This window comes from Trichosurus vulpecula, chromosome X, assembly GCF_011100635.1.
Source record: "Trichosurus vulpecula isolate mTriVul1 chromosome X, mTriVul1.pri, whole genome shotgun sequence".
Taxonomy (NCBI): Eukaryota; Metazoa; Chordata; class Mammalia; order Diprotodontia; family Phalangeridae; genus Trichosurus; species Trichosurus vulpecula.
Window position 1 is genome coordinate 20,649,164 of NC_050582.1, and position 25,663 is coordinate 20,674,826.

The 25,663-nt window shown below is 39.6% G+C and overlaps 1 protein-coding gene across 1 annotated transcript in view; it reads right to left on the minus strand.

The window, feature by feature from the left end:
- The window catches only part of LOC118832811 (connector enhancer of kinase suppressor of ras 2-like), a 566,603-nt gene that overhangs the window by 378,784 nt on the left and 162,156 nt on the right, over positions 1-25,663 (minus strand). The window contains exon 2 of the mRNA XM_036740170.1: positions 16,343-16,506. Coding sequence (XP_036596065.1) covers positions 16,343-16,506 — 164 coding nt within the window. The remainder of the gene's footprint in view (positions 1-16,342; positions 16,507-25,663) is intronic.

Genomic DNA, 25,663 nt, shown 5'->3' on the forward strand with positions numbered 1-25,663 from the left:
TTATTCTGGGAATGGACCATCTAAATTGTTGATTTTCTGTTACGTCAATCTAAGTAACTTATATTTTTTGTAAATAGTCATTTGTAAATAATCATTAATTTATTAATCATTTATTTCCTTTTAAAATTTTCCTTAATTAATTCTTCTTTGAAGAAAATGTCAGCTAGAGTCAGCAGGTACATTAGATTAGGGCAAAAGCAGGAGAAGGGGGGAATGAATCCACTTAGAATAGGAAGAGAGAGAAAAAATGATTTGCCTGTCATTGATTAGATTTCTACTCCCTTGTACTTTGAAACAGATAAGTGATTCCAAATCATCTGAGGAGCCTCCAGACCTTTACCTTTAAGTTCCAACACTCTCAGTTTAATTTTTTTTCTAAAACAAAGTATTTTAAAATTAATTTCCTTTTTAAATTTTCCTTAATTAATTTTCCTTTAATTTTTTAACATGTTAGGTAGCTATGCATACTATTACCTAATAATATGCTGAATTTATTTGGTTTGCTGTGATCTGTCTCTGTCAGTAATTTGGCTTTTTGTTTTCTTTTTAAAAATTTTTCTAATGGTCTATCGATTTCATTGGTATTTTTAAAAATCTGATTTCATTTATTATTTTGATTTTTTCACTTTTTCTCTTCTCTTTATTTCTGTTCTTTCTTTTATACTCTTTCTTTGTTACCTTTCCTATCTATTACTGCCTTGTTCTTTTCTAGGTACAAACTTAATTGATTTCTTTTTCTCCTTTTCTAACTCCAATGGATCTCTGATCTCAGTGATTTGAGAATTCTCTTCTGTGATGAAAATTGCTATCCAGCTATGCTTTCCCATACTGTAAAACTCTTGTTCATGTCCTCCTATAAGTTCAGTACAAGAGATCTAGCTGAAGTGCTAAGGAACTCACTCTTATTCTCTTGACATCATAAAGATATCAGTGGAGCTCTCAAGCAGTCCATCAGCTATGCCTCAGTGTTGCCATACAGAATGCCCATATCTTTTGATAATTTGTTTCTTTGATGACATCTTTATCCAGTTTTGCCAATGTAATTCTTTATTTGTGATGTGTTGAGGTCTGCTCATACATGCCACATTCCTTTCCATTATCTTTTAAATGATCCTCAACTTTGATTCTTCAGAGAAAAGAGAAACATTGTGAATTTGCCTATAAAGAACAGCTTTGGGGGGCAGCTAGGTGGCTCAGTGAGTGTAGCGCTGGCCCTGGAGTCAGGAGGACCTGAGTTCAAACCCAGCCTCAGACACTTGACACACACTTACTAGATGTGTGACCTTGGGCAAGTCACTTAACCCCGATCGCCCTGTCAAAAAGCAAAAGAAAAAAAGAACAGCTTTGACTATGTCCAATAAATCCTATATGAGCCATTATTGTTATCATTGTCTTTTAATCATTTTATTATCATTTTCCTTTCTCTTCTCCCCTCCCCCCACCATGACGGGGGCAAAGTAAAAATAGAAAGAATCCACCAGTCACCTTCTGAAAGAAATCCCCAAATAAAAACTCCCAGGAACATTATGGCCAAGATTCAGAGCTTTTAGGCTAAAGAAAAAAAATACTGCCAGCAGCCAGAAAGAAAGAATTCAAGTACCAAGAACTGAAGTCAAGAACACACAAGATTTAGCAGTCAACACTACAAAAAGAGTAGATGCCCTGGAATACAATATTCCACAAGGCAGATTGTAAGATTGCAACCAAGTATAACTTACCCTACAAAACTAAAAGTAACTCTATGCAGGAGGAGAGGAGGGGTAAAGAATAGACCTTCAATGAAGGAGAGGACTTCTGAGTATTCCTGATGAAAAGGCCAGAGCTTTGAAATACAACCAGGAATCAAGAGAAACAGAACAAAGGCAAAAAAGAGAGCAACCATAAGGATGTAGACAAGAGGAAGTGGGTTTACATTTTAATATGGGTACATGTGCCCCTCTCAGAATCCTATCATCATCATAGGTCAAAATGAGAATCTAATAAGACATAGGGCCTGAGAGTGGGTCTTTTTATGTTTTGATGCTCTTAAAAGAACAAAGGAAAGGGCAAAGAAAAGGAATACGCTAGGAGGGAAAAGACCAGAGGAAGGGTAAGGAAAATTAACTCACATTATTTGGATATGCAAATAAAAGACTATGTAAACAAGGAGGAAGAGGGGTACAGGGAGGAAGCAACACTTGAACCTCAATTTCATTGGAATTAAAGGAAGGAAGAATATGCACACACCAAAATGGTGCAGAAATACATTTCACCAGAGAACCAAGGGAAAAGAGAAAGATGGTATAAGGAGGAATAAGAGAGAGGGCAGATTAAGGGAAGGACTAGTCCTAAGCAAAACAAACTAACCATGGAGGGTGGATTTCATGGAGGGGTTTAAAAGGAAAGAACGGAAGGATAAAAATCTGTGACGGGGCTCTGTGTGAGAGAAAGAGAAGAGAGGAAGGAGAGAAGTAGCTGGCATCAAACTTAGGGCACTGGTGCTAAGCATACTCCTTCTCCCTCACTACTATTTTCTTCTTTATAAAAAGAGGCAGAAAATTCTTTTCAATGTATGATCATTCATGATTCCAGAGGACTCTTGATGAAACATGCTTCCATCTTCTGATAAAGAGGTATGCTGATCAAGACATATTTTGGTGGGGGTAGGGGGCAGGGCGGGGGGGGGACATGGCCAATATGGGAATTTGTTTTGCTTAATTATGCATATTTATTACAAGAGTTTTCTTTTCTTTTTTTTTAATGGGAAAAAGGGAAATGACACAGAGAGAAGGTAGGTTTCTGTTCATTAAAAAAATGAAAATAATTTTTTAAAAGGAGAAGGTGTAGGTTGAATGCGGCCAAGATTAGGAGGGAAACAGTCAATTGGGGAGGTGGGGGGAAGAGCACTGCATCAAGTTTATTTGATAAAGTTTTCATCTCCAAGATATATAAGGAACAGATTCAAATTTATAAGAATAGCAGCCTTTCCTCAACTGATAAATGATCAAAGGACACTAGCAGGCAACTTTCAAAGGAAGAAATCCAAACTATCGACAGCTATATGAAAAACATAAACATTAGAGAAATCCAAATTAAAGCAACTCCAATGTTCCATCTCATACGTTCAAATGGGTAAAGATGACAAAAATGGAAAACGACAAATGTTGAAGGTGCTGCAGGAAAGCAGGCACATTAATGCACTGCTGGTAGAGTTGTGAATTGGTCCAGCCGTTCTAAAAGCAATTTGGAACTATGCCCCAACGTTACTGAACTGTGCATATCCTTTGACACAGGCCTCACTAATTCTTACTACTAGGCATGTGTCCAAAAAAGCTCAAAGAAAGAAGAAAAGGACCCATATGTACAAAAACATTTATAGTTGCTGTTTTTATAGTGGCAAAGAACTGAAAACTGAAGTGATGCTGAACAAATTATGTCCTATGAATGGAATATCATTGTACTATAGGAAACGACAAAAGGCACAGTTTCAGAGAAACCTGAGAAACCATTTATGGGGTGAGGAGAGCCAGAAGAATTATTTATACAGTAACAACAATAATGTAAAGAGAAACAACTTTGAAAAATTTAAGAATGTCGATCAATGCAATGATCAGTCGTGATTCCTGATGACAAAGGTGACAGACTCAAGATGCAGAAGAAGACATATGTTTTTACGTAGCCAATGTGGGGATTTATTTTGCTTGACTATGCATATTTATTGCAAGGGATTTCCTTTTTCCTTTTTTCAGGGGTGAGAGGAGATAGGGAGATAAAATAATTACAAATTAACTGAAAAATAAAGAAAAGAAAATGTATAAAAACTGGATAATAAAACAATTTCCTTTTAAAACTGAACCCATCATTTTCTCTTCATAAAGTTTGTTTCAACAAGTTTTCCTGCTTCTACGGTACCCTAAAATGTTTGAACTGGTTCCACAATCAAGTCAACTCCAAGAAGGAGTCCCTGAAGATTAATTTAATACTATATAATCTCTATAACGTAAGAATTTAATTAAAGTGCACTGACATTTCAATGATTCCAAGAAATACAAATGAGATCACCATTAATACAAATGCTATTTCCCCAAATAATCTCCCAATTTTGTTACATATGGACTTTTTGGATGAGAAGTTTATCTTGGTAGTGGGTTTTTCTTAAGCACCCTACCAGATGTTGAAAGTTAACTAATCTCAACACAATCCATCAAAATGTTCTTTTAATTTCGATTTACCTTTAGAAACGATTTAAGTTACAACAATCCATAGTGCATAGTGCAAAGTGAACTCGAAGGTGTTCTTAGACCAGAAAGCAGTCATTTTCCTCTGAATATCTTATGGTACCTTAATGCCTTCCTCAAAAGAACAAACAGCAGATAAGATTACACTTTAAAATAACTAAAATATACTTCAGACTGACTGTTGGGATCAAGGCTTTTTTTAAAATATAGAAGACAAACTAATTTGAATAGTAGATTATTTTTTAAAATAGAATAAGACAACCTGAAGGAACCTCCAGATATCTTTTAGTCTACTGACCTAATCACTGATCCTCTTAACCAAGGGGTGGGGAACCTGTGGCTTCGAGGCCACATGCGGCCCTCTAGGTCCTCAAGCACAAGTGGATTCAGTCAAAGGGCCACACTTGAGGACCTAGAGGATCACATGTGGCCTCAAGGCCACAGGTTCCCCATGTCTGCTCTAAATGAATGGTTTCTGTGACATGCTGAATGTCTCTATTTATCCAAACAGGGGGTTAGGCAAGGATAGGCCTAAGTGTAAGGTGTTGGTAAAAGCTAGCTAGTATCTACAAGAGTATGGATCTTGGTTGCTGGCAGGACAGAGGAAATGTTGTCCTAGAGGTGTTCACAGCTCTAGTCTTAGTGATCATCCCCCATCTAAGGATATGTCCTTTGTCCTTAGACTGCAGTCCCTGGACTATTTGTATTAGATCAATGGGCTGAATACAATATGGGGAATCTTGACCACAAGTTAATGATATGCAACAAATTCCCCTAGGTATATTGATGGTACTAAGAAATTAAGTCCCAAAGCCACAAGATCTGCAAGAGTCTCTTTACTATGAACCTGGTTTCCTTAGGGTTACTTAATTTTCTCAGTCAGTACTTTCCACCCTTTAGTGATTAAGAACAAACAGGCATTGTGATGGGGTGGTAAGGATGGGGGAGGGAGGCAACCTGTGATATGATGTCCTTCCTATAGTGCAGTCATAGGCTACTTTGGTTAGGGATGGCACACATCTAAAGAGATGGCAGTGCCACACACAAATTCTCAAAACAATTTGAAAACAAAATATTTATATTCTATAAAATGAAGAATGGACGCATCACATGATCAAATATGAATAGGGTAGAAAAGCACCAAGAAGACTCTAGGTATCATACAAGGGGCACCTAAAGGGGGAAAAAGTTACTCTTACACATACATTATGGAGGAATTGGAGAGAAGAGTTGTGCTCCAGAAGGGGCAATCCGACCCATTACCAGACATGGTGTTCACACTTGAGGGGTGGCTCAGAAATAAAAGGAAAGCCATATTGTCCCTACTTTCTTTCCAATCAGCTAGCTCCATATGCTTGAAATTGTCATCATCAGTCACCCTTGAGGGTAAAGGCACTGTCTTCCAAAGGGCCTCCAGTGAAATGTAAACATGTTGCCAGGAATATCACCTATCTGAACAGATTGGCTTATTAAATTATCTGGAAACAGAACAAGGGATGGGTACATTTTGACAAAGCAAAGAAGAGTCTGAAATCTGATAGATTATTAGGAACAATACTGTTCCACTGCTAGCACTTTTTTCCTCAAGTAGTTTTACAGAATACCCCACACATAAAGATCATCTACTGCAGCTCTAAAGGCAATCGATTCTTTTTAGTGTAAGTGGTGTCAAGTTATCCCACCGAAGCCCTATTCTAATGCCCCATCACATCATCAAAATGACCCTGGGCATTCAAAGGCTACAGCAGTGGATCACAAGCTCTGGCTTCAAGGATAGTCTTGGCACCAGATTATCTACTGTTAGAGAACCATCCGAGCTAAGAATACCTATTGTCCAGACTATGACATTCAGTTGGATAGGCAGCACATGGAATAAGTCCATATCTCTTGGACAGGCACTGCAGGTGGACAGTGAGCTGGGCCCAGAAATGAATAGGAGGAGGAGAGCAGGCTGGATTGCCTTTGGGAAATCACACAGTACTTTCAATGAACCAGAGCTGCTCACAGCTGCAAAAATTCTTCTTTTTGACAGCAATAGGCTCTCAGTGATATTCTATGACTGAGAATCATAGACCACCACAATCTCATAAGAATGAGAAGTGCGGGTGATTCAAGGGAAAATGGAGAGAAATAGGGTGGGTGTAAGGCAGCAGCATATTACTAACATTGACTTACATGCAGAAAGTGGTATAAATGGCATCATCAGGAACATACGTGACAGAAAAGCAGATGGAAAGCCTGAATGGTGCACAGATAGCTACAAAATATTTTAAAAATAGTATTGTTGGTGGACCTTCTATGGTGAATTCATGGAAAAAATAGAGACAAAACTCACACGAGATGAGAGAGCATAGAATTGCACTGGGGGAAGGAGTAATTAAAATATTGCTAAAATGATGGAACCACTAAAGTAGTGAATTAAGTAGTAAAGAAGTTAACAAGGTAATATGAAAGAGGGAATGGAAATGACAGGCTCTCATCCTATTAATAAGAGACTTCCCAAGATTACTATGTTCACTTTATTCAGACAATGGGCAAGGGTCCCTTGGATATGCGTTTAGTGGTTTCAGCTGAATCCCTAATGGAAGGTCAGGCCTAACTTAAAAAGGAAGAAAAATGATAAAGCTAGAAAGGGAAATGATTTTTAACTGATTAAAAAAAACATCCACAGCATTCAGCTCAGTAGATTAAAATTTCTTTTAAAGTTAGGCTTATGTCTATGTGTGTACAACATAATAAATGAATCTTTATGTTAGACCTGGAGAATGAAGTGGTAAAAAATAGAGCCAGGGAGGATTTTCACAAGGGAAACAAACAATTAAGCAACTGTAACGCATCATTAATTAACAAAATTAAGTTAACTCCTGTAGGAGGAGATGTGAAAAATGCTGGAGTTGGGTCATCACTGGTGACTACATTCTCTCATCTATGAACTGCCCAAATGGTGTTTTGGGGACCTGATGCCCCATCTTGTTCACTGGCCTGGCATTGCTAAGCAACATGAAAAGGTCTTAGCGTAGTCTACAGGGACAGTCCTTAGGGCAATGGACTGGCTGTACAACAACATACAAAGGATTTAAGTGCTTTGTGCTTCAGTTGAATCAGCTATGAAATGGGGGGAAAATATAGCCATGTGGTGGAGAGTCTCCTCTTGTTTATTAGAAGGAGCATTATGTGTTGGGTAAAAAGAGAATTGGGTTTGAAATGAGGAAGATCCCAAAGCTGGTTTGGCTATTGGGTCTGTGTGATCTGGCCAAGTCACTTCCCATCTCTGGGCTTCAATCCTCTTTTATCCTCTTCTCTAGAATGAGAGGGTATGAAGGGATGATCTCTGGGGTAATTTCTAGTTTTCAAACCTATAATTCTAGTAATATTTATGAGTAAAACCTGAGTCCAAATATACTGCTAGAATAGTCAGCTGTCACAAGGCAACAGTCAGAACCACAAGAATTATATTTATCTATATGGAGGAGTCAATCACTAAGGTAGATGGATTCATTTTTCAGAGGCATTATTGATAACACATACTACAAACTCATTACTATGTCTGAATTTTTGGGAAGAATAAGGCTGGATGCAATTTTGTTCACATTTCTGGTATAAAATATTTTGAAGCTAGGTTTAAAATCACCTTAGTCTTTTACTCCCTCCCCCCATCCCCGCCCCACCCCCCACACAAACACACACACAGCATTGCCGTTGCTCTGGGGCTCCTAGGAAACCTGCAGCACATCACATTTCAGCTACATAAATGGGGTGGATGTTGTGTTAACTACCCCCTTTGGTGATACTCCCAGCTCCCAATTACTAATACACAAAATCACATTATCAAATGAAATCAAAAGGTCCATTATCACAGCAAATGAACCCAGTGATAAGGATGAACAAGCAAAGAGACAATTTTATTTTCCTTTAACAGGGCAGTCTTCTATTTCAGAAAAAAGGACCCAGTGGAGAACACTGGTAAAAAGAAACTAATATTGTGAATCTACACAGCACAGTATGGTTACAGGCCTTGCTCAAATTCTGAAATTGTGTCGTTTTGCATAGTGAACCCATGACTTTGCTATTATTAAGAATATAACACAGACACAGACTGTTAGGACTGGAAGGAACCTTAAAGATGATTTTAAAGGGAAATTCAGTACAATTCAACAAGATTTACTGAGCACCTACTATGTGCCTGGCACTGGGAATACAAAGGCCCAAATCAAACAAGTCTCTGCCCTCCCAGAGTTTCTTTTCTACTAAGGAGTAAAGTGAAGTGGTTTGCCTTAAGGTTACACAGCTACTTACTAAGAGCCTGGCCCCAACTGAAACCTAAGAGAAGAGTTTCAAAATCACATATATATTATACTTAGCAGATTGCTATGGCCCCTGATTTCCTCATAGATCAGGCTAAGGCACCTGGGGAAGAAGATGATAAAGGTTACCTGGCAGTCACCCTACAGTAAGGCAGCACCCAGAGAGCCCCTGCTTTTGAGGGTGACTACCAAGCTCACTATGCCCTTTCTACACTGCCAGAAATCACCTCTCAAAAGCACATCAAAGCTTTCTGGCTTGCTGCTAACCTCTTCTTTTGGGCATCCAGGATCTCATCAGCATGGGCACTTCCCCTACAGATAATGACCTGTATATTCCCTACTTCAGGTCAGCCTCGACCTGAAGAAATCCTTCTTAGTAAGCCTTACAAAATTCTCACAAGCCTTCCTTAGCTAACTATAATATGATTGATTGTCATGCGAAAAGACAATGGAGAATGTAGAAGGCACCATCTAACAAGAGTTGCTGGGATATTAACTAGACAGAACAATTTAACTAATTCAAAGCATATTCAAACACGACCTTGTGGGTATGGAGGACAGCCCTGGTTTCCTGGAACAATGTGCTTCAACCCAGGATCCAGGTTGGAGACTTTGGGGGAGCTCTACTTGTAGCCTAGATGATCCTTCCCTTTGCTTTGCATTTAACTTCTGAAGAAACTATAAATAGCTTTTTCAAGGAGATTGGCTAAGAAGGGGAGGTGAGATATGGAGGAATGTGGCAATAGCTTGAGGGGATGGCAGAGTCTAGTAAAGGAGTTTGTTGTTGCTGTTGTTGTTTTAAGGATGGAGGAGATTTGGATATGTTTGAAAGCAATAGGAAAAGTTGGAAATGCAAGAGAGAGGGGGAATGATTCTGAATGAAATCTACTGGAGAAGCCAGGAGGCAATGGAATCACAAGTGGAGGGGTTAGCTTTGAAAAGGAGAAGGTCTGCCCCTAAGTCAGATGTTCTTAACCTTGTTTTCTGTGTCATGGACACTTTCAGCATTTTGAAGCCTATGGCCCTCTTCAGGAAGATGTGGATACAGCGCTGGGCCTGGACTCAAGAAGACTCATCTTCCTGAGTTTAAATCTGGCTTCAGATACTTACTAGATGTGTGACTCTGGGCAAGTCACTTAACCCTGTTTGCCTCAGTTTCCTCATTTATAAAATGAGCTGGAGAAAAATATGGCAAACCACTCCAGTATCTTTGCCAAGAAAAACCCAAGTAGGATCATGAAGAGTCAGACGTGACTGAAAACAACTAAACGACTATGGGCCTCTTCTAACAATCATGTTTTTAAAGAATTAAAAGAAATGCTAAATTTCCCAAGTTAGTGAAAATAAAGGTGTATTTTTTCCTATCCAAGATCAAGAACTGCCTCCCCCTTAAATCTATCTATATTGGAGTCTGTGGACTCCAGATGACTAAGAATCCCTGCTCTAAGTAGCTATTAAAATCCCCTAGACAAAGAGTTGAGGAAGGGAGGAAGATATTGAGTAAGAAGGGAGAATGACCTGGGGGTCAGTATACTACTTCGAACTGTGTGAAAAATTTTAATTCAGTGTACTTCAAAAGAGGAAAAATTGCTGAGTAAAGGAGGTAAAGAGAATATCTGGAAGTGACAGCAGGAAGCAAGAAGAATTCTGACTTCTCCTCCACAACCATTGCACCAAAAATATGAAACTAATGGAAATGAAAGCCAGAGATTCAGTATCAGGAAGGAAACCCAGTCTCAGTGAGGCCTAACAAGTTGGAGTATGAAAGAAAGAGGTCCTAGATGAAGAGAAGTTTTTCACCATGGAATGAGAATGCCAGAAGGCACAGTGGAAGGGGTAAGCATGGTTGCAATGGGACATTGGTAGGGAATGGTTGCTGGGGATGAGGATAACAGGAACAAAGGAGCAAAGGACAGTTTTCTCCTAAATGGGTCATGAATGATATGTAGGGAGAGAAACACGAAAAGCTTAAGAGGTAGCAGTAGGTGGCAAGTTAATAGAGAAGCTTCAGTCTCCAAGGGGTGTTGTAGACAAGCTTAGAGTCTGCTCCTTCGCCTGGGTGGAGGGAGGCAAGGTGATGGGGTGAAGGGGGTGTCAGGCAGACAAATGTCTATACACAAATGTGTAAAATAAGGGAAATGAGAATGGTAAGCTCGAGATCCTAATACAAGGGGGCAAATGTGATCTCACAGAAGTCACTAAGACTTGGTGGGAGGAGACCTATGACACTGGACTATACCTCATAGAAAAGGGATGGCAAAGGCATGGGGTGAGGGAGGGCAGAGTGGAATTGTATTGTATATGGAGAAGATACACTTATATGAGGAAATCCAGGGACCAGAGTTGGGGAGCGTGATGGGAAAGCATTTGGGTGATACTGAGTAGATGGTGATAAACAGAAGAAAATTATCATCAGAGTTTACTACAGGTCATCTGGACAGAAAAAGGAAATAGATCAGAAGCCTGGCAAAGAGTCATGATATAGCAGTGATGAGAGACTTCAATTATCCAGACATATGCTAGCACTCTCTCTCTCTCTCTCTCTTTCTCCCTCTCACAAAAGGAGAACATTTAATATTAAATTTCTTAACTAGCTTAAATGATAATTTCATCCTTCAAAAAGTGGGGAAAGAAATGAAAATAAATAGTCTAGATCTGACTCTCACCAATAAAGAAGAACCAGTTAATAGTATAGAAATAATGGAGAAGTGACCACTCCAGGTTGCACACAGTCTCATAGGCACTAACCTAGGTTTGGGAAGAACAGATTTCAAAGGGTTCAGAGAAGTGAATGGTAGGAGCCCATGGACTCAAATTCTCCATGGAAAGTCAGCCCAAGAAATATGAGAAGTTTTCAAGAATGAAATTCTTAAGGCAAAAAGAGAAGTGATTCTGATGAAAAGGAAAACTAGGAGTTGCTGAATCACTATCAGTGATGTCCGAAAGATAATTTAAAATGTTCTGTAGAACTAGACAAAAATAAATGTACTAACGTTCAAAACAAGGAAAAGAACAGTCTGCAAACTATAGACCAAACTTAGACTTGTACTCGTCAAGGCCGAATTCTGAGAAAATTCGAGAACATAATAGTAAAAGGGTGGTCATTGAACATCAAGAGAGGGGAGCAGTGATCACAAAAAGAGATCCCATGGCTTCCTCAAAACAGGAGCATTTATATAGCATGTTAAGATCTGCAAAGTACTATACATATGCTATTTCATATACAACCCTGTGAGGTAGGCACTATCTTTATCCACATTTTACAGATGAAGAAACTAAGTTACTTTTAGGCTAATAAAGGCCAAGTGACTTGTCCAGGGTCACATAGTAACTATCTGTGACAGGATTTGAACTCAGGTCTCCTTTACTCCAAGTACAATATCCTATCTGCTGAGCCATCTAGCCACTACTCTAAGAAGTGCTTGGTACACAGTAGGTGCTTAATAAATGTTTATTGATTAATTGATTGCTAGTAGACTTGTTCTGCATGGCTCAGTAAGTTTGCACTAAAAACAATAGATAGAACCTACCAAGAGGCAGATTTATGGAATGAGCTACTTTTCTTTTCTCACTCCTTCTGTGTTCTTGTGATTGGTAAGACCTGGTGCCCTCCTGATGCCATAGCTTCCCTGGCTCCCTGGTGGCACATTGACTCCTAGCTTCAGATTCACTGGTTGTGGTGAGACAGTTAAAATATTCCTAGCATTTCTTTGCCACTTCTCGGCTCTTCCTCTCCCACCATAATACTGGAATGTTTCCTCCTTTGAGGTTCACTCAATCCATATCCACTGGCCAGTGAAGATTCCTGTAACTGCTGTCTATTAATCTCCAGGATATTCCCCTTCTTTCCTCAATGAAGGCAGCGCCTAGCTCACAGTCTTTCTCTCCTCCACAATTCTGACCCTCATACCAGGGGACTTCAACACACATAATGATACTCCTTTTCAAACACCTTAACCTCAGAATTTCTCAACTTACTCATTTCCCACGACCTCAGCTACATCTAGTGATGGTCATAACCTTCGTCTTGCAATCACCTCCAAATGCACCACTGCCACCTTCATGTACTATCAAATTCCCTTATTTGATCATAATCTGTTGGCATTCCACCTCTCCCTTGAAATCCCTGACTCTCTTCTTCAATCTCACCATAACCTGCAATGCCCCAACCATCAGTTCTTTCCCAGGCCATCAACACTCATTTGCTCCACTCTCCTCTTTTCACCATCTTGACCCCTTAGTGAACCAATTCATCTCTCCACTGTCCTCTTCTCTGAAATTCTTTGCCTGATTAGATCACCAGTTTTGCATCACTAAGTCTCAGCCTTCCTTTACTCCTATTGTACACTGCCTTCACTCCTACTGATGGCTGCTGAACAAAGATGCAGAAAATCATGAAACCATACTGACTTGGGACACTACAACTTTACGTTACATAATTTCAACTGATTCACCTAACTGATATCCCACTTAACCACAGAATCAAACATAAGATTCTGTTTGACTTATAACGTTGTAGTGTTTCCAAACCTTTCCAGATAGCTAGCATTTATTAAGCACCTACTAAGTGTCAGGCACTGGGCTAAGTGCTTTACAATATTGTCTCATTTGATCCTCACAGCAACCCTGGGAAGTAGGTACTATTATTATCCCAATTTGCAGCTGAAGAAACGGAGGCAAACAGAGGTGAAGTGACTTGTCCAGGGTCACATAGCTAGTAAGTACCTGAGGCTGGATTTGAACTCAGGTCTTCCTGACTCCAGACCAAGTAGTCTATCCATTCCACCCCCTAACATCCCTCTTCAACCTCCCATGGATCCTCTCCCTGTCCCCTGCCCCTGCTCTCAGTTAAGAAAGTTGGCTCATATTTCACTGAAAACAATTGAGACCATTGCCCAAGAACTCCCTCTTCTTCACCCCTCATCTCACATCATAAAGATGCCTTTCCCCACTAACTCATCCTTCACTCCTGCTTCACATGAAGAGGTAACTCTTTGCCTTGCCAAGGCTAACCTCTTCATGTCCAGAAGTGATCCAACTCAATACTGTCTTCTCCAACAGGCTGTTTCCACTGCCATCCCTACTGTTTACTCTTCAATACCTCCCTATCTACTTGCTGCTTCCCTTCTACCTACAACCCTACCTATGTCTCCCCAATTCTCAAAAAAAATCTCCATTTGCCCTATCCATTCCTGATAACTATCATTCTACAGCTTTCCTCCTTTTCATGACTAAAATCCTTGAGAAGATCATCTCTAATCAGTGCCTCCACTTTCTTTCCTCTCGCTCCTTATTTAGCTCTCTGCAGCTTGGCTTGTGACCTCATCATTACCATATGTAATAGCCTTTTCTGCGGCATTTTACACTGTTGATCACTTTCTGCCCTTTGGTACTCTCTTTTCTCTAGGTTTTCTAGACACTGCACTGTCCAGGTTCTCCTCCTACTGTTCTGACTACTCCTTTTCAGCCTCTTTTACTGGCCATGCCCACTAATGGCCGGTGTCCCCCAAGGCTCTGTCCTGAACCCTCTTCTCTTCTCTTTCTATGCTATTAAATTCAATGATCTGATAAGCTATTTTCATCTCTAGGCAGAGTATTCTCAGATCTACTCATTCATGTCGAACCTTTCTCTTCACCAACAGTCTCTCATCTTCAACTTCTGATTGGACATCTGGAACTAGATGTCTCATAGACATTTTGAACTTAACATGTACAAAAGTGAACTCATTATCTTTCCCCAAACCCCCTTCTTCCTTTTTCTTTTTCTGGCATTCAGGCTCACAACCTAGGTGTCATCCTCAACTCCCCATTCTCTCTCACCTTCCTTATCCACTCAAATACCAACTCCTATGTATTCTACCTTTGTAACATTATTTATATACACCTATTTCTCTCTTCTGACACTACCACTACCCTGATGCATGTCCTCATCACCTCATGCCTGGAATATTCCAGTGTCCTGCTGGTTGATCTCCCTGCCCCAAGTCTCTCCCCACTCCAGACCATCCTACACTCAGCTGCCAAAGGGAACTCCTGAAAGTGCAGGTCTGACAATGACGCTCTCTACTCAATGGACTCTGGTTGCTCCCTATTACTTTCAGAATCAAACATAAGATTCTTTGTTTGACTTATAACACCCTTCAAACCTAGCCTCTTCTTATCTTTCCAGTCATCTTAACATCTTACCCCTTTCCATGTACTCTGTGATCCAATGATAGCAGCCTCCTTGCTGTTCCTTACACATGACACTCTGTCTCTCAACTCCATGTATTTTCATTGACTATGCCTTATGCCTGGAATTGTCTCCCTCCTTGTCTCCATCTTGTGGTTTCCTATAGGTTTCAGCTAACATCCCACCTTCCATAAGAAGGCTTTCTTGGTCCCCCTTAATGCTAGTACCCTTTCTTCTTTGATTATCTCCAAGTTCTCATGAGCATATCTTATTTGTACAACATTGCTTGCATGTTGTCTCCCTCATTAGACTGTGAACTCCCTGAGGCAAGGGTCTGGGTTTTTTTGAGTGGTGGGGGAAGGGAATCTTTGTTTGAATCTCTGGCACTTAGCACACAGTAGGTGTCTAATAAGTATCTCTTTATTTGACTTGACTTGGTGGATTCCTCCTTACTGGAGGACTTCAATCAAAAGCTTTCGAATCAGGCTCCAGCTTACTTTGCTAAGCTTATTACGTTATTTGCTTTGATGCTCTCTATATACCAGCCAAACTGCCCAGCTGACTGTTACTGTCTCTCATCTCCATATCTTTTCACAGGAGGCAGTCCCTCCTCAGCTGTGCCTCTTAGAATTCTTATCTTCTTGCAAAGCTCAACTCAAGTGGTATGTACCTCAGGAAGCAAATCCTGATTCTCTTCCCGTTTCACTTCAGTTTCTAGCGCTCTCCCTGCCAGAATTTTTTTTTTTACATTTTGTATTTAAAGTCTATTTTGATGCTATTTCCAAAATGCCCTCCCCAATAGAATGTGGGCTCATAGAGGGAAAGAACTAATTCATTTCTGTCTCTGTATTCCCAGCACAGTGCCTGGCACATATTAGGCACAGAAATGCTTATTGAATATGCAAATGATCTTTTGTTGGATATGCTGAAAAGGGAATCCTGACCTAATTTGAGTCTTTGAATTCCCTTCTGTGATTCTGTGAAATGATAATTTCACATTTAAAACACTTCGTTTAAATACCCCAAATATTTCAACAAATATTTTAAATTTTAAACAAGTATTTATATACTTTAAGTCCTCAATTCTTAAATGCCCTTTGGGTTCAGAGAAGAGGCTATTGAGTCAGTCCCAACAGAAAACAGGGAGAATCTATCCCTAGAAGTAGAGACAATCATCTGGGATCTCATGTCTAGTCTCAATAACTCCCTTCTCATCCTTTGATTCATTGGAAGCCTTAGTAGAGGTGGCAGCCTCTCTCACCTCCACCTTCTATAATCCTCAGCTTTGATTTCACAAGGATTCCCAAGCTGATTTATGAGGCCACTCTTAAAATCAATTGCTGCAAGGCAGCAGCTTTAGACAGGCTATGTCTAAGTTCCTTCAAAAAAAGCTCCCGTACATCTTGTCCTTGTACACCCTAGCTAGGACCTGAGACAGCAACTATACCCCAGAGCAATAAGGGTGGGAGCCACTCCCATTCTCAGACATGGAACTATGAAAAATGACCAGTCAACAATACCATCTGTGAATCTGAACAGCAAAAATGCCCTGAGACTTAGTATAATAGACAGAAATATAGTTCTTACTTTTAAGTGATTTTTAAGTAACTAACAAAACAAGAGATGTAAGTAGGCCAATTTTTACTTACCAATATACTCAGTAAATCAACTGCTTCTAAAATGATTTCTTGGTGATCAGGAATGATCACTCCTAGGTCCTCAAGTTCTTGATCTGTTATGCGTAGCAGCTGTTCTCCATTGACGTTTTCGCCCTCAAAGTTATCGATGTACTGTTGGACACAGTCATCAAGACCTGGGAAAGATATGAAAAGCCAGAAAAGGAAGTCAAAGAAAATAGGGATTGCACCTCCTAGGAAAAAACATCCATTTACTTGAACAAGCAGGAAAACAGCTTGTGCTGCTAATACAAAGCTGCCCTTTTCAGTATTGATGTTACATTTGCCCCATATCCTAACAGCCTACCTCAAAGTCAGCTTCCTTTGTTCCTTAGTTCAAAAAGACTGGGGATGGGAAGAACTCAAAAACTGATTTGTGGATGCCTCCACCAATGATTGGGAAATTAAACAGAGGTGATATAGGAATAAGTTTGATGTTTATAATTAATTGCAGAGGTATAGGCTGGGCATTAGACAAATGTTTAAAAGTATAAAAAATAGTAGTAATGAAAAATCTGCCTTCATTGTACATATACCATGGCTAAACTATATTAGCAAAGCTGATAGGCACCTTTCACCAGCAAGTCAGAATAGTAGGCTTGTGTTGTCACTTTTGGTCTAAATATAATGGTTTATTTTACTTAAGTATGGCATATAACATAGAGAAATAAATGTACTAAGTAAGTACTTTAATGTACTATACTAAGTGAAGAGGATCCAGAGACAAGCAAGCAACTCAGTCTCTGCTCTCAAGGAACTGACATTCAAATGGGGGTGAAGACAACCCATAAAGGAAAACTAGAAGGGAAGGAAAGTACCTGAGATGTTTGGAGATGGTGAGTAAATGCTGCATAGGCCTTGATCTGGGCTAGCTAAAGCAGCAGCAGCAACAACAACAAAAGCTCATCAATCAGAGCCTATGGTGGTTCAGATTTATGACAGAATACAATTTTTAGGTGAGGATGATGGCCCGAGGAGATGGGTGCCTTGGAGATCAATCCAAGGCAGGGAAGTTTTACCTCAAATAAGTCACACTAGGGAAGCGCACTGAAGGACAAGAATTTGGAATAGTTTTTCTTTTGGGTTCCTGACTGAGAACTCCTTTCCATTCCCCATCCCATTCTTCAGATAAGCAGCAACAACATTCAGACTGAAGCAAAGCTGAAGTGTCCTCCCTCTCAATTTGCAGTTTTTCTGGTTCATTATTTCCCTTCGATAGGGGAGATAAGTAAGAATTCTGGTTTAAGGGAGCTTGTGCCAGACTACTTGGAGAAGCAAAAGTAGACAAGAGATGATGAACAATGTCAACAGGGTACTGGGACATCTTTGCTTGCTTTTGTCAACAAAAATGTGAACGCAAATTTGCCGGCATAATCTGCCTAGATAATTTACGGTACACTTTCTATTTTTCATGACAATAACTGGGCATCATTCCACTTTCCACACATGATAATTTTTATACACTTCAGAATTTGCTCAGTGACTCCCCTTGAAATGCTGATGCCTTATCTAAAGCCATTTTAACCAGCCTCAATTCTTCATATATGTTTAGAGAATGAGTCATAAAAGAAATACACAATGTAATTTATTGAAGCTAAATGTCTTGAACGTTTCATGCACCCCAGGTTCCAACACTGTTTTAAAAACTGCAGCAGGTACTGACACAAGAATATGATCCATCACCACCCAAACAGCAGGAATTGGGTTGTATAGAAAGTTAATAAAAGCATGCAAGACATGCCTCAGCTACAGAGCTACCAAATGTCATTTAACTTTAGAAGTCCTTCCATGGAAAGGAATCAGGGGAAAGGTGAGGAAAGAGGGGAGGAATAGGAGGAAGGAGAGGAAAGAAGGAAGCAATCTTCCCTCTAAGAAAAAAAGGACTCAAATGTGACAAAGCCTGTGAACTCAGCAGCAAATACCCAGCAGGTACCCAAAAGCAACAAGAATACCATAGTATTACAGCCTTTGCCTTCATTCCTAGATGCCACTTTTGAACTGTTAATGCTCTAATATTGAGCAAGCTGCACTGAAAAAGGGATTCCTGGCTAGAAGTCTGAAAGTACTGTTAATCAGACCTCGTCATTTCTTTAAAGTGAAGGCTGGGCAGACTAAATGGGGGTGATGAATCAAGTCCACAGCAAATATCCCCAGAGATGTTCAGCAGGGCTAAGAATTGATTAGAATTCAGTAGTCCATTAATCAGCATGTTCTTATAAAATTAAAGCATCAATTAAAGGCAGAAAAATCATTCTCATGATCTGGCACACAAACTTCCAGCTTTTTCTGCCATCTGTATTTTGATAGATTTTCTAGCAGAAAGAGTTGTGATGCTCAAATGACTGCCATATTGCAGTGTGATTGAACACAGAGCCATTGACCTGAACATATTAACTATATTATTAATGTCTGCAGGTTTCCAGCTGATTTCTATAGCATATGAATAGACACAGATGTTGTCACTCTACTTCCCATCACTTGTTCCATCCAAATTCCCCCATAGTTTCTGCAAGTTGTGGGACCAGCTTTTGTGAGACACGGATCAGCTCATTTTTCAGCACCTTCTTCAAAGATGTTGGGCAACAGCTTGGATATTTACTGTTATATCCTCAATTAATATGTGTGAACTTTAAAGTGATACAATAGGGTGAGGCTATATTCTTTAAGAATAAATACAGAGCAGAGATTTCTTTTAAGAAATCTACCATCATAGCAGATTGGAAATGACCAACAAGACTCCAAGGAATCCTATTGTCTTGCAATCCATTAAATGTGCATGTTTCCTGCAACCATGCAACTGAGAGAGTGTGCACCTGGAAATGGCTGACTAAAGTGTGAGTGCTCACTCAAACAAACCATCTATTTGAGGGGGAAGCCATTGGGATATGGAAGACAGAGTGGATGGAAATGGCTTGGGCCTCCATTTCCTCATCTGTAAAAGAAGGAATTTGGACTAAATTAACTCTAAAGTCCTCTGCCACAATACATTCTTGGAGTTATAATCCAGAAAGTACCAGATTTAGTGTCAAAAAGAAGTAGGTTCAAATCTAACCTCCACATTTACTATCTGTATGGCTATGGACAATAAAGCTTTCCCTGCAGCACCTACCAGAGAGGGAAGGGATTGTGTTTCCCACTTCCTTGTATCCCTGTCAGCACTTAGTGTAAAGACATATATATAGTAGGGGCTGAATAAGGAAATGGTTTATTTCCTCTGTTACAAGGAATGCCTAGTAAGGAGGGTGAGGAAAGGATGGTGGTGTTCAGAAAACAAGATAAGGTAGAAATAAATACTGTAAAAAACTAAGAGGATAAACCAACAGCTCAAAGCATTTTAATTTTTCTGAACTCAAAATGTCAGATAATATTCAAGCAATCAACTAGGAAGTTAGGTTTATTTGTTTGCATTATATATACCCTAGGCATGGAAGTATGTATGTATGCCTAGGTCCACAATTGAAAGAGAAGATTCAAAAGCTAAAAAGGAAAACTCTCAAATTAATTTTAAAGGCCCTTGATCAGTTGAATTTCATCAAACAAATGACTTTTAGCATTTGTACTGAGAGTGTGGTTCAGAGTATCTCAGAAAAACCCAAAGTTATGGAGCCTGATCAGAGCAGAAAACTGCAAACTCCCAGTCTGCAGATAGTTAAGAATTTGCAAACTTTCATATGAATCAACTAAGAAACTCTAACTTGGATTGGATGTTGCAGAACAAAGGCAAGATGACAGTAAGTAAATCCAAAGTATTTTCATTTGAAAATACAGTAGTCAGACTGTGGAAATTAACTAATCTGAGGAAAAACGTATGACAGGACTTATGTCAGAGCATTGTACTAGAATGAAAATGTCTTCTATCCAAATGACAAGGTACTGTTTGGGGGTGACTCTGAATTAAAGAGAAAGCAACTGTCAAGGTTCCCTTTTAAAAGATTGCAGTAGAACATTGAACACAAAATAACACATAATCCAAATCACATTTATTCTTACCATTGGAAAATTTTTCTATAGCAGCAGATTTGCCTTTCTAATTCTGTAGTAAGTTAATATTAAAATTAGTCTATGTTGTGAATATATACCACTTGACAGGGGCCCTAGCCTGGTTTGCTTTAAAAAGTTGCCATGAATAGTCCATAAAATAGTCTACGTAGAGATAACTGAGAGTTGACTTACGTACAATATTAAATGTCACTGGTAAAAATTGAAGATAAGATCCAATGTTACTGCAAGTCTGATTTCTATACCTCTGTTAATGCCATAGTAGAGAGAACATTTTTACAAAAAAGAGGGTTGGGAAGCAAGGGATGAGTTTACCGAAGATGACTATGAACTCTCTAGCTGACATTACATAAAAACCATCTAAAAGGAGTCTACAAGATAGCATCACCTCCCTCACCACTATCCCCCAAATATACACCTGGGTTTGCTCTGGTTCTTCTTAAGGAGAAGGGAAATGGGGGCATCTGATTGGTACCTATGTGTCTTCAGCATATCATATAACCTGAGTAGATTGATTCACCCTCCTCCCCAAGACCCGGCTACATTTTTAAAGGTTTATCTTACTTTTAAATGGATAAAGGGTGGCCCTGTCAAAAAATCAGGGAACATGTTACTAGTTCTTCCAGCCCCATGTGGCTATGGTTCTAAGTGTTTCTCCATTGAATGACAAAAGGAAAAAAAACTCACTTAGCTATTCCTCTGCAATGATTTGCCTGGAAGAGTTGCTTGCTGTATAATAATATATGGTTATTACTTTGAGAGCATAGAAGCTCCAGCTTCAGTGAGTCAGACCTGGGTCAGTTTGTTGGAATTTTCCACTCTGCCAGGTGTAGGCTCTAAACAAGATTGGCAGGAACATAACTTTGGCCTGCCTCGCAAAAAATTGGTTCAAAAAATGGAGGATATGTATTTCAAAATAAATAGTCAATGCTAGCCAAAGGATTTAAAAACAATGTTTGTTTGAAAAACGAATCACCAAATAACCTCTCCCCTCACCTAACAAAGGCATGATTTCCTAAGGCTAAGTTCCATTATACATTTCACAAGATCTGTGAAAATCTGGACACTTTCATCCACAGCACTGAGACAAATACAGATCTGCAAAAGGCTGTCACCTAGAGATACAGCCATTTAGCAGTGACTGACCACCTTGGTCATTTCTCACACAGAAACTGAAAAGTGATCACTGTATACTTTGTCTCACACTCAATCCTAGGAAGGCTTCAGTAGCTCCTGACTACACAGCTATTAAGGGATGGGAGTACTATCTATCTATCTATCTATCTATCTATCTATCTATCTATCATACACACTTATGTGTGTATATATACATACATATTATATATACATACATATATACATATGTGTGTGTGCGTGTGTGTGTGTATGAAGGAGAGCCTTACAGGAGCATAAGATTTAGAACTGTAAGGAACCTTAGAAATCATATAGGTCAACCCTTTCCTTTTACAAAAGAAGAAACTGAGGGATTAAGTGACTTGCCACAGGTCACACAGGTAATAATAGGACCAGAATTCACACCCTCACTTCCTTAGAACTTCTTTCCAATATACCAAATCTGGGTCAATCCCAAGGGCCTCCAGGAGAATGGGCTCATTTTCAGCACTGGCCTTATAGGCTCCAGGCCATTCCGGGGGAAAGTGTTCCTGGGAAAGCCCCATCAATCTGATCTATTCCTCTGGGGCTCTCCTATAACAGGATCTAAATGAAACTTAGAGCTAAGACTATACAGATTAGTGTAATAATCTCAATTTATAATCAGGATCATTTGGGTGTGAATCCTAGCTCTTACTACCCTTATGACCTAGTGACCTTGGGCAAGTCATTTAACTTCTCCAAGCCTCAGTATTTGTAAATTGAAGATCCTACATGCATTACCTCATAGTTTGTCTGGGACTCAAATGAGATACAGAATATGTATGTATATACATACATATATATATGTGTGCGTGTGTATTATATATACACATATACATACATACATGATATAATTTTGGATAGATAGATAGATATGTCTGCCATTATCATTATTACTACAACTCCTCTTCCCTCCAGGGCAGCTCCAGGATTTATCATGTACAAGATGGCCTTCCAAGTTTTCCCCCTCCCCTTTCTACAGCCCTCTCTGGTCTCTTAGGCCTACCGTCCCTACCTGCCATGCTGTCCTCTGGCTGACCAGAACTCTACTCTCCCCTCAGTCTCCAAAATTCCTATGCTATCCCCATCCCTACCCCCATCACAACTTCAGTTTCCCCAGTAGAAAATTCCATCTAGGTAACAGGCAGAAAAACCAATACCCAGTTGTTGTGAGTGACTAGTAAGCCTCATTGTACCTACCCTCTGCAGTATTTGCATCTTTACCATAGCTAAGGGTGAAGGATGATAAATCAAAGAAATGGGTACTAATGGGCAGAATGTCAAGTAATGAAGAAATATTTTGAGGCAGAGGACCCTCTCCTGGGTCCCTTCAAGCCCATTGCCAAGGTACTCCCTTTGCTTTCCCTGTCTCAGTCCTGCTCCAATCCCCAGATATTCCAAAGTCCCGCCCCCCCACCCCCAGTTAGGCTGGGAGGCAAGTACCACAGCACTACTGGAAAAAACACACCAAAAAGGAAATGGTGAATATCTGATCATTTTTCAGACAGACTGCCAGCTCTGACATCTCTGTTATCCCTGCCTGTGGTTACTAAAACAAATACTAATTTTATTCCAGTCTCCCAGGCAAAAAGCAGACTGCTGAGAGCCTTTCAAATAGCATTTCATGCACTGATTCCTTCGTCAGAAACTAAATTCATTGTAACTGATGAAAGAGAATTTCTTTGCTCTTACTATCTTCTCTAGCTGCTGTTCAATACCAGCTTCTCCAGGTGTATGACTGCTTGTCTAACGAGGCAAGGGGCTAGTTTGGTGTGCGTCAGCTGGTTATGTGATGCTCCACCTTCCCAGACTGGCCCTCCTAGCCCTAGTCAAAGGGCACAGCTTGTGGCCCCACTAAGGAGGGGGTCCAGCTGAGAAAGGGCGTGTGGCTCAGGATAAATCTATTACTATTACTGGAAAGACAGCTCAAAGCAGCAAGACCTATTGGGGGAAGGTAGAGGAAGGCAATGGGTATTGGCATTACATGAAGGACAGGATTATAATTGTCTGCAAAAGATTAGTCCCACATTGATCATTAGAAACAAATGAAGACCAATGAGGTATGAGGCAGTTTCATTTTTAAAATAAGGTTCAACTGCCTTGAAGGAAGTTTAGCACATATAGTAAATAAAACTCAATATACAAAACATAGGCAGAAAGTATATTTTTCTGAACTTTTTTTAAGCACAGAGTTAATAGGTTAATAAACTAGGGAGGAGACCACCAAAGTTTGGCTTCCTGTCTAAAAGGCACCAAATTACCTGGATTTTTTGAGGTTTCCCTATTGGGTAGAAATTTTGCAGTCACAGAGATTCTCTCATTTCAAGTTCTCTACTGTGAACCAGCAAGGTCTCCCATATACAATTGCCTACATCCCTTGGAGCCTCCCTTATCTTTCTTCACTTAAAATGAAGTCATTCCAGAATGGCCACATAGGAGATATTTTTTCCCCAAAATCCTTTACCCATGTGACCGAGGTCAAATCAACTCTTGACCAAAGAATTCAATCTATTTAATTCCCAAGGAAACACTGGGAAATGCCACCTACAACAACACAGTTGGTATCTGAGAACCAGCCACTAGAAGAGCATAGTTGATTGGACACAATGTATTTGTCTTTTCTGTACAATTCCCATGATTGAATGGATGTCACTTAGTATTTCTCCTTAATAATTCATCTATTCTACTATCTCAGCATAAATAACTTTGAAAGAAAGCCACCTCTCCACCCAAAAAGAAATCATGACCTATTCTCTGCAACTGTGATTATAGCCTCAAGTTGGAGCCACCAAAAAGAAAGATAGTTAAAATAATCTGAGAGAAGATGCTCTTTTCTCAGCAAATTGTGTGTCAACCACAGTAAATGAGCTGACCAAGGGAAAACTCAAACTTCCCACTTGCCACTTCCGTGGAAGTGTTTATGATTCAGTCTCTGGGAAGCTACTGTAGGGGTGTGCTAGAGAAAGCTTGAATCAGCTTGCCAGAGCTGATTGTTAAATTTTAAGTGGCAAAAGCTACAAATCAGGGCTTGATTTATTATTGTTTTGATTGTCTAGATTTAAGAAAGTAATGGAGAAAATGTTTGTATTGTAAATTAAACTTAAGTGTGCTATGGATGTATTTTTCTCCCAGGAGTCAGTTAAACATTTACCAGCACAACACTTTGGAGAGAAGAACCTGTCCTCAATTATTGCCACAGAGATGCTTAGCTTAATTTTACCTAGCCAGCCGGTCCTCACACACTCTTCTCTTCCTAAAAAACTAAATAGCCTACTAAAGATTACAAGGTTAATAAAGGTGCACCCTTGAGCTTCTCAAAAACAAAGCGATATGCAAAATTCAACAAACTCTTGTGCCATTTAGGGTTTCATTCTTCAAGGTATAAACTCAAACTGAGCTTTCCATTGCTCCACAGGGGCTGGAACTAAATGGAAAAGACCTGTCTAGGTGTGGGATGTAAAGCAACATCCAACTCATTTCATCGTTTTAAAGTTTAATTTACAAAATGTGTATCTGGTTTTATTTTTAAATGTACATTATCACCTCAAGGCATTTGTAAATTTAGAGGTGGAAGGTATACAAAACTTCTACAAGATGATGTAAATGGGGGAGACAGTGAATTTCAACAGGGCAAAGACCATTTTTATTTTGGTTTTTGTCTACTCTTTGCCTATCATATACAGCCTGGTACATGGCAGGAGCTTAAAAAAACCTTAGCTGAATTGAACTGAACTGAATCCCCAGAAACCATAGACTCTATGCAATACTCTATCACATAAAGTGAGCAAGGAAATACACTTTGATTCAATTCCACCAACCTTTATTAAATACCTACTATTTTTACATCACTGTACTACATGATTTTGAAAAAGACAGGCTACCTTCAAGAAGCTTAAATTGTACCGGAGAGCATGTCATATACACAGCTAAGCACAATACAAGGCAGAGGACAAAGGAGAGACAGGGTCAAAATCTTCCAGGAAAATCTGAGGAGGAAGAAAATGCTTTCAGAAGGGTGGTAAGCAGGACCAGAGAAGGTTTCAAAAATCACTTCATGTAGGCAGGTGAGTTAACTTTGAGCAAGTCACTTTGATATATGGAAGGAATTGAACTAGATGACCCTTAGGCTCTCTATCAATT